At 33.0% G+C, this 10,239-nt stretch overlaps 1 protein-coding gene across 1 annotated transcript; it reads right to left on the bottom strand.

The window, feature by feature from the left end:
* Positions 1 to 4,296: 4,296 nt before the first annotated feature.
* On the bottom strand, positions 4,297 to 7,301 carry LOC105780867 (DNA-3-methyladenine glycosylase). The gene is made up of 6 exons (XM_012605394.2): positions 6,975 to 7,301; positions 6,613 to 6,684; positions 6,341 to 6,464; positions 5,919 to 5,989; positions 4,695 to 4,752; positions 4,297 to 4,606 (listed from the first exon to the last, which is right to left on the bottom strand). The coding sequence occupies exons 1-6, from the start codon at positions 7,266 to 7,268 to the stop codon at positions 4,443 to 4,445; spliced, it is 783 nt and encodes a 260-aa protein (XP_012460848.1). The 5' UTR covers positions 7,269 to 7,301; the 3' UTR covers positions 4,297 to 4,442.
* Between the last annotated feature and the right edge of the window lie 2,938 nt (positions 7,302 to 10,239).

The following is a 10,239-nucleotide window of genomic DNA, read 5'->3' as shown; positions in this document are numbered from 1 at the left end:
ACTGGCTTAGGCAGTATAGATTGGATGATATGCTTAGCATAAGCAATGCTTTGCTTCAGCACAAGTTCAGAGCTGGTAAGAGTAGAATTAAAAACAAAAGCATTTCGATTCTTCCATACACACCAACAAACGTCCCCAGAGTACATTCCGCTGTGCACCCACATTGAGAAGTAAGTCCTCGATTTGGTTCATGTACAACCAACTCTCCAAATCATAGTTAAAGAAAGTTTGTTGCTTCCCTCGCGACACTACCCTCGCCCAAATTGTTGGATAAATCAGTTAAGAAAATGGTTTTAACAATTACCATGAAAGTTTAAATTTTTTTTTTAAATCGAGCCACTTTATGATATTTATAGTAATAAACCCTAATTGAAAAGTACATGTGCTTTGTGCGAGATAGATTCGAGTCAATCCTAGATTTTAACCGAACGACCTTCTTTGTTATCCTTGTACCACGAATTTCGTCGAGTACGAGCTTGAGCAACACGAATCAGATCACAAAAAAGAAACAATTTTATTACTTTTAGTACAAAAGTAATTTCTCTCTTATAGAAATGGGTAAACATCATAATTCCTAAAAAATAGAATTTATTCTTAGTTAATAAATTCCCAATAATTAAAAAAAATGTGTGTTTTAAGTCAACCGATAACATCTATTTATAAGTAGAGGTACAAGAATCCTAGTTAAACAAACCCTAGAAAAATAATATTATTTAAATAAAAAAACACACTCTTAGATAACGAGGTCGGCGACACACCCTAGTAATATTTACTAGGGTTGCCGCCCTTCACTTATTGTATAAAGGGAATTGAGCCTATGATATATTGGGTCAAATTATATGTGTTTATTGGACTTTTGATTTAACACTTCATAATTTCACTACACCAGAACAGGTTTTTAGCGGCGTTTTTTTAGGCCTTTAGCGGAGCTTTTTAACGCCACTAAAGGCATTTGCGGCGCTTGAAGAAGCGCCACAAAAAATGCCGCTAACGACAACGTCTCTAACTTTTGCGGCGCTTACAGGAAAAAACGCCGCTAAAGATCATGTTCTTTAGCGGCGCTAAGGAAATAAACGCCGCTAAAGATCCTGTTCTTTAGCGGCGCTTATGAAAAAACGCCGCTAAAAATCCTGTTCTTTAGCGGCGCTTAGAAAAAAACGCCGCTAAGAGTAATGTTCTATAGCGGCGCTTAGTCAAAAACGCCGCTAAAAGTAGTGTTCTTTAGCGGCGCTTATTTCACAAACGCCATAATTTTGGGATTTTTTTAAAATAAAATTTTCTGTTTTTTTCAGCCCTCCTGCAACAACAAATCAAAAGCAACAAGATCTAAACTAACCAAAAACAATAAATTTATATAATATTTCAAATTAAATGACTAAAATAATATTAATTGATATAAATAAAAGTGAATTCATACTTTTCTTTACAAAAACGTTAAAAGTTAAAATGATAAAAATATTTATGCAATATACACTATGACGGCGGAAGTTGCGAATCCTGAAACATCTTCATCATAATCAAGTTGCTTTGTTGAAGTTCGTCGTACTTTTGCTCGCTCTGCTTCTCTCGATGCCGCATCTTTTGAAGTCGAGTGTAGTTCTTCACATTTCTTTTGAACCTCCGCTTCTATCATCGCTTCTTCACGCTTTTCTCGCATGCGCCCGCTTCTCTCGCTATAGCCTCTGCTTCCCTCGCTGCCTCCTCTGCTTTAAGTTGTTGCTGAAGTTCTTCATATTTCCTTTGAACCTTAAATGTGGTCGCTTGCATCTGAGCCATCTGGTCTTTTAACCTCTGAACTTCAGCTTGAGATTGACTCCCCGAAGCCATGTATTGGTGCGAGCTGGATCCAAAATATTGGGTTGGGCTGATAAAAGATCCTTGAAATCGAACCCGACCATACTTTTCAAGACCCAAAACTTCAGTAATAATCCGGTTATCAATGTCTTCAAGATTAACAGAACTATCACTAGAAGCAATCGCTTCGTACTCCGTCTTTTTTTCCTTTAGTTTTTCCTAATAAATAAATCACATAAGAACGCAATATAAATTAAAAAAAACAAATGCAATATAACAATAGTCACATTACAAGCAATGAATTAAACCATTAGAAAATAAACACTATAAATAACTAAAACAAGTCAAATCGTATTAAGTAAACGTACCATAATTTCACCAGCTTCAGGAGTCATAGCAGATCCATCTTTCTTCTTATGTGTAATTTCAAAAAGTTGAAGGCGTCCAACTTTTTGACCGGACGACTGCTCCTACAATATAGTAGTAAAAATATTATTTAATAGAAAGTTATACATATTTGAGAATATTAAAAATTAAAATACCTCCCTCACTACACATGCAAAACTTCTCGACTTACTGTGTGAGTGAATTTTTGTTGCCGCATTTTTGCTTTTCCAAATTGTTCACGATCCTCGTTATAAATTTTTAGTACGTAAATAGTAAATACTATATTAACCCAAATAATTACAATAGTTTGGAAGTACGTCATACCTCGCCTTTCTGAGAATGTCAAAATCTAACCGCATCTTCCCATTGGTACCTCAACATACCCGGCGGGACATTTTGCAATTTCTCATCAAGGGTTGTTTTTGTCTTATAATAGTTTTTCTTCAAGGTCCTGAACATTAGCGGCGCTTATTCAAAAACGCCGCTAAAGACCTGAGCATTAGCGGCGCTTATTCAGAAACGCCGCTAAAGACCTGAGCATTAGCGGCGCTTTTCAGAAACGCCGCTAAAGACCCCAAAAACTCAGAAAACGGTGCCGTTGGGCTTAGGCTTTTTGCGGCGCTTTCCAAAAAACGCCGCTAATGCTTATTTTTAGCGGAGTTTTTTAAAAATCACCGCTAATGATCGACCTTTAGAGGCGTTTTTCCAAAAGTGCCGCTACTGCTTGATTTTTAGTGGCGTTTTTTGTCCAAACGCCGCTAAAAGCCTGTTTTGGTGTAGTGTTTAATCCAACTCAATATTTGTTTTTTATTTCCCAAAATAAATATTATTTATTCTGATAGGGGATTGCGCGCGGACCAAGATCGAGTTGTCAAGTCACGGGAAAACTCCTACGAAAACTCTAAACGTTTGGATCTGAAACGAAACAGCAAAACTTAATTAGAATCAATTAGATCTGAAAACTAAAAATCCCCAAATCAATAAAGAACAGTCAAGAATCAAAACACTCAAAACAACAAAATTGGACCAAGATTTGGTTTCTTGATTTTCTTGAAAACAAGAAAGTGAATCTTGATTTTCTTTTTCCTTCGTATACGCATCTAAGGCCTTTGTGACTCGTATCATATTCCCTTAATTTAATTAATTAAATTAAGTAAATTGATTTCTCAATTAAATAAATTTCTCCACTCAATTTTAATTTTGTTAAGGTAATAACAACTAAATAAAAAAAGCTTTAATTTATGGGTTTTTATATGCTTGATTGATGAGAATATGAGCATGGTCAATAAGAAAAGTAAATATAAATTAACAGATTCTAAAAGGTAAATATAAAAATATTTTAAAACTTTTTAAATATAATATATTTTTATAATTTTTAAAATTAGAGCTAAAATAACAAATTTTTTAAACATTAAGAGCTAAAGTTGTTACATTTTTAGATTTAATATCAAATTGGTAGAACCGAAGCAAATTTTATTACTAAGTTAATGACAAAATGACTAAAATTTTTAATTTAAAAAGTACTAAAACGAACAAAATTTACATTGGTTAAAATAGAACCAATTGAATAGTTGGATAACTATTCTTATACTTTACCTCATATTTTTAATATATGATTACACATTCACAAATAAATAAAATCAATAGAAGAAAGTTGTATTCACATATTACCCTTGCTTGCAAATTATATCAAATTAATATCAAAATTAATATCAAAATTATTATTATTCTTGGATAAACTGCACTATTAGTCACTAAACTATGATTAAATTTTTGTGGTCACTTAACTTAAAAAAGTTATAATTTGATCACTGAATTATTCAAAATTTTTTATTTAAGTCATTAAATTATTCAAAGTCCTTATTCGAGTCATTGGGTTGTCAAGTTTTTCTTTTTTCTAAAGTTCCGCCAACAAGCTCCAAGTAATGATTTGACAATTAGAGAGGTGGGTCAATACCCATCGACGAGCAAAAAAGCATACATTAGATCCAAGTCAATTTGACGAATGTTAAAAATTGGACAAAAAATTGTTTGAATTTTGATTCACAAGTTTGTGACATTTAAAGTTATCCAATAAAAAAAAACTAAACTATAGAAGAAAAGAGGAAAGAGAGCTTTACAAGGCAAAAAATTGCAAATGAATTTGCTTCATTTTGTAGTGCATTGAATTCATATATATATATCACATTTTCCTAGAACGAAGGAAAAAGAAGAGATAGAAAACAATTCATATCAAAACCATTTCATGTATTCTAAAGAACCTAGGGAAGCCTGAGAGTATTTTTAGGAGCACTTATCCATGGGGAACCGGCAATGGCAAATCTCCACAAGGCGTTAACGTGCTCGGGTAAAGCATACTCAATGCCAACACGAGGCCCAATTAATATCTTATCCGGTTCAGGCCCATCCAAGAGTTCCAAACCACCTAGGCCACAATCCATATAATATTATATTATAGGACGACATCAGTAGAAATCAGAATTATGTATAAATATAGCAGCTAAACTAATTACCAGGAGTGTATAGTGGATGGTTAGACCATTCTGTGGTAATTCCAAGTGCCTGACCAACCTAATACACAGAAATATATAAATTAATAACTCAAAAATCATACATTACTCCAAAGAGATATCTATGCCTATTTTTTTCATGAAGTACTCATGTCTGACACCCATGTATGGCACATATGGGTATGACCCCCCACCAATTACATAGAGAAACTTATAAAAAAATAAACATACTCATATTTGACACTCTCACTTGAATTTGAGTAATATAGGAGATGATTGCTCCATGCAAGGACTCTTTTTTTGTTTTTTTGGGGGGGTGGGGGGGGGGGGGGTGGGGGTGGGGAGGAGGACCAGATCACTAATAGATCAGTGAGTAAATTTTCTCTTTGCTAAGTTGCAGCAACTTAATACATGAAAGACCTGAAGAACTTTAATACACCAAGGTTTCAATCCAAACAAAAAACTTTATTGTCTGATTATACATTAATGTTAAGCTCATATAATTTCTTTCTAAGTGTCATCCAATGCCTCCACATTTTATCAGCTAGAATATGACCTAAAACTTTTTCTTTTCCACATAAATGACTTGGAAGCTTAAAAGTAAAAAGATAAGTGAAAGTTAATACTTCAAGAAAGTGTAACAAAAAAAGAGGCAGACGAAAAGAAAACAAAGTGTGAAGTACATATGCACATGTGTGGGCAGAAATGACCCGACCGTTTGCATGCAGGGTTGGCCGTATACATGGTACATTTTTTCAGTTCTTTTTTGAAGCCATTAAAGGCTTGGAATTTTGGCATCATTCCAAACTGTTAGATTCACTTTAAACCTTCTTAGTAGCAAATCCAATGCTGAGTTTGAATGTTTGATAAATGAAAAATCTGAACTCATTTCATCACTTTCTTTTCTTTCGTTTTGGATAATTTTCATCATCCCCCCTCCCCCTCTCCCAAATTTTGTCATTATAGCTCATCTCACTAATAAGTTCAAATTGCATATAGGTGATGCAATGAATATGTCAAGGTAAAAGAGGATCAAGATTTTATTTGCACTTGAGAAGAATTCTTAATTAATTATCTGAAACCAATATTTAAAAACTGTTTATGCTAATTGAACCAACAAATCCACATTGCATAAAAAGGAACATGAAAATTATCTTCCATTAGCACTTAACAAAGAGAGAGATTATCAAAATAATCCAGAAATAAGAGGAAATAATAAACTCTAACCTTTCCGGGTCCAGTGAGAAGAATAGGCTTTTCAGTTTGCTGACCACGACGCTCCTGGATAGTCTCCAAACCTGCAGCGGGGTTCACATATTGCCTTCAACAAACATTATGTTTTGTTTTCTGACCCAAAGATAGAAAGCATGGAAAGATTCGAGATTTTTATGAAGGACAAGAAAACTAGAAATGAATATTCCCACAAAAATTCTTAACAGTTACTATATTATGAGATGTTAAAGTAGGCGATTGCAAATAATTGAATAAGGACAATTCAAGGGATTATCAACTACGCATTCACAACAATGAAAGGCTAAATAGGCTACAAAAATAAGAAACATTAGCAATTTAATAGATAACAAACAAAGCAGATGATTATAGAAGTAACAGATACTTAGTTAATACCGGATAATAATATTATAACTTACCACACACCGGAGCGCATGCACGTATTAACACTGCAGCCCCAGCTCCTTCTTTGTCAGCAACAACATTGAGCATCGTATGAAGTCCATAGCAAAGATAAACATAAGCATGCCCTCCAGGACCAAACTACAACAACCACATAGAGGAACTCAATATCTATTATTATTAGTACCAAACTAAACATAAATAGTGTTAAAACCATCAAGGTATTACTGGAGCAATAATCAGATTAGCGAGAACATGTGAAAGATGAAAGCAAAAGGGCTAAACTCACAACAGGGGCTGTTCTTGCAGTGACTCCAAATCTACCATGACAAGCTGAATCATTTGGCCTATAAGCCTCTACCTGTTAAAACATAATGATTCAAATTAGAAAATACATAACAATGGAATTAAAATTAATTGCGGGGGGGGGGGGGGATGAAACTTTGACCAATCCCAATTAGTAGGTAGCCTTTGTTTTTCTTTGGTTTTCTTCACAGCAAGCAAATAAATGGGCATTTGAACAAAATTCAACTGCTCAAATTAATGAAAGCCCCAACACCCAAAAAGTACAAATTTCGAACTTCCATTTCGATTTTCCGAAGAACAAAAAGAATTTGGGAAGAAAGTGAGCAAAAATGCACCAAAAATTACCTCAGTGATTTGAAGAACAACATCATCTCTCCTTAAAAACTTGCCAAGCAAATGTGGCGCCAAATCAAGAGCGTCAATTTGAAAGAACTCCGGGGGCAGTATCGTGGTATTGCGAAAACAAGGGAGAGAAACCGGAGAAGATTGCGGCCGAGTTTGTTTACGGCTTGGTTTGGTCCGGGTCCTAACGGTCGCTGCTTTGGAACTCTGACTCCTCCGTTCCTCCAGGCATTGGCTCGACCGAACTGTTTTCCTGGATTTCGAAGCAACTGGTTTAAATTGGGGAGTTGGGTTCATCTGGACCAAAAGTGTAGGAGCTGAAAGAGACGTAAGGACATTGAATTATTTTATATTGGTCAGAATTCGAAGGTTGGGTACTTTTTGGGTAAACGACCCACTCAACTTTTAGAATATTTTCAATTTGATCACCTAAAATTAAATTTTTATAATTTTGTCAGCTAACTTTTAGGGCAGTTTCATTTCAGTCACAAGCTCTGACGGTAGTTAATTGTACATGTTACAACATATTTGCACTTTCATTTCTGTCACCCAACTTTCTAGTCGCTTTAACTTTGGTGACCCAAAAAAAATATCGTTTTTAAGTATTGATTGGGGTAAATAAAACATCAAGCATTAAAGTGAAATAGTGATAGAAACTAAAATAATACACAATATCAAATTGTACTTGTTTATCCAATTGTCGAAATTCTAAAGTTCTTTTTTAAAATATTGAAAATTTAAATTTCAAAACATCAAAATAAATTAAATAAATGATTGATTTTTTATCCCTTGATAATGTCAATGATTTGTTATTATAATATTGAAATTAATTAATTTAATCACCATCTAAAATTTAAAATTTTATTTTATATTTTCTAAATTATTGTAATGTCCTTAAAACCCCTTAATCGTAAATAGTGTTAATTCGAGAATATACAACTTAAAATTTTCAAGCCAATAAAATAAGAATTATTAGTGTTAGTAGAAAAGATAATTGGATACTTGAGGGAATTGAAAAGATTAATATATTGAAAGATATTAATTTAAGGTAGAAACTAAATTGTAAGGTTATAAAAGTGTTAGAATAAAAATGAAAGATTTAATGTGAAAGAACATTGAGTGCAATTATTACAAAAAGAGTAGGTGATTGTTTAAATTTTTAATTAAAGAAAGATATGAAAATTTTGTCAGGGCCATTGGATAACATAGGAAAGAATTAAATCTAAGCCATTGAAAATGGTATGTTATGGAAAGATTTTTTTTTAGTTGTCATTCTTTTTATTTCTTTATATATTATTGACATTATATCATATAATTTTATTATTATTAAATTAGTTAGTGACGTGATCTTTGGAATGTTAATTGGACCAAACATCAAGCTGCCCATTTCCATATTATTTAGGACGTATGTTGATGGTCCAATTAAAATTCCTATTAGGCCTATGATGCGGGCTAAAGCTAAGAGATTCAAAGAACACTTGTAGGTTTGATCCAACACGTTTGGCCTGAATATGACTAGTTCAATCTTTATTTGGCATCTATTAAAGATTCAAGTTCATGCAACATTTTGCATGTGGAATTTTGAAGCTCAATCATCCTTTTTACTTTGTCTTAATTCCACAACTTTTTAAAATCATACTTTTTTGTTTCAATGTCTCTTATTATTTAAGTATTAAATATTGTAATTTTCATTACATCGTTAGTTTTATATCTAATGTGTCCTATTGTGTTTTAAATATGTCTTAGTTTGTTATGTCATTATCATGTCTTTTTTGTTAGAAATTTAATTGTTATGTTTATTTTTGTCTTTAATATGTCTTTATTTTGTCCTAGGAACAACAAAGGGTTGGTCACCTAAGGGGTTACAAGGAGTTGTCCATTCAGCTAAGGAATATGGAATTAAGGTGCTTTAAACTAGGTCTGTTCGTTCTCCAAGGTTCATACAAAACTGAACAGTCACAAAGAAGGTGCAAAGCCTTAAGGATTAAGCTACATGAACATTCATCAAGTGTCCATTCAAACTCCTTCACATATATGGAATTTTCGGTCACCAAAGGGTCTTAGATGAATTTGGTTGATTGACTTCTTCCCATGCATGAACTCTCTTGCAATGTGTTAAATGCAGCCACCAAATTCATCATCAAGGTGCATGGACGGCAAGGGGAATGTATACAATTGTTTGTTGTATTCTTTGAATACTACGATTGATGAACTTTAGGATTAATGTATTATTTTAATTCATGTATTCACATTAAAGGCTGAAATGACCATTCGTTTTCTAGGGTCCTATATATATTCGGTCAAGTACTTTGTAATAGGGTAATGAACATTTTTAATATATCTTTGAGAGTTATCTTTTTGTTCTTTAATAAATAAAGCCGAACTTATCAAGACTTGTCTTGTAGCATTCAAAACTTAATCGATCTTATCATTTCAATCCTTTCTATTTCTGAAGTGTGGCGGTCACCCTTATACAGTTGGTTCCTATTTCATATATAAATAGTGGGTCACAGTTTTTCTTCAATTATCCAAACCTATCGAAACATTAATCATCTTTATAAAAACCGGGTCTCGTTATTATATAGCATAAGTTCATTTCTAAAATTGTTTTTCGAGTTCAAAAGTTATATTATTTACCATTTTGTTTGTTATCTTTCTTTTATTCCTATCCTTTATTATATTTCGAGTTTAATCCTGCTTAGGAACAATTGGGCAACTTAAATCGTGACTCGTAATCTTAACCGTGTACGAGGTTCACATCATTGGGTATCAGAGCTAGAATTCTTTACAAGTATCATTTTATTTTCTCTCTCTCAGATTTTAAAAAATAAAAAAATTTGTGAGAAAAAATTGTGAAAAAAAAACAAAAGATGAGGTTAAATTTTTAAAAATAGTCTGGGAACCCATTAAGAAAATTTTCAATTGATTAGTACTTTTGAGCCTATTTTACATATTTTGGTAAATTTTTACAAAAAAAAAAATCTTTTGTCCATTTAGCCAAAATACCTTCTAGTCATATTTTGAGTCCTTTGAACCTATATCTGTCAAATTAATTTGAACCTTCCATTTTTCTTTGATTGTGTCTCATCCTAACAACACCTCCAAGATTATTGTTTTGTTAAGTTCTTTTCATACCAAGTTCTTAAAGAACTCAAAAGATTTGAGTGGTAAAAGGCGAGAGCGTGTCAGCCTATTAGAGTGATAAAAGCTAGAATTTGTGTGCAAAAACGATAGGAGTGAACTTTCTTTCCGAGAGTAAGACATGAGG

Source organism: Gossypium raimondii, chromosome 4, assembly GCF_025698545.1.
Source record: "Gossypium raimondii isolate GPD5lz chromosome 4, ASM2569854v1, whole genome shotgun sequence".
NCBI classification, from domain to species: domain Eukaryota; kingdom Viridiplantae; phylum Streptophyta; class Magnoliopsida; order Malvales; family Malvaceae; genus Gossypium; species Gossypium raimondii.
The sequence above is the reverse complement of the archived record's forward strand: the minus strand, read 5'-3'. Positions and strand labels throughout refer to the sequence as shown.

What these genes read in the sequence shown, in the direction of transcription:
- LOC105780867 (XM_012605394.2), bottom strand. Translation starts at nt 7,268, where the DNA reads ATGAACCCAACTCCCCAATTTAAACCAGTTGCTTCGAAATCCAGGAAA. An exon ending in TTGTTCTTCAAATCACTGAG is followed by an intron (nt 6,685 to 6,974) that starts GTAATTTTTGGT and finishes ATGTTTTAACAG; the next exon opens with GTAGAGGCTTATAGGCCAAA. An exon ending in CTGCAAGAACAGCCCCTGTT is followed by an intron (nt 6,465 to 6,612) that starts GTGAGTTTAGCC and finishes TGGTTGTTGTAG; the next exon opens with TTTGGTCCTGGAGGGCATGC.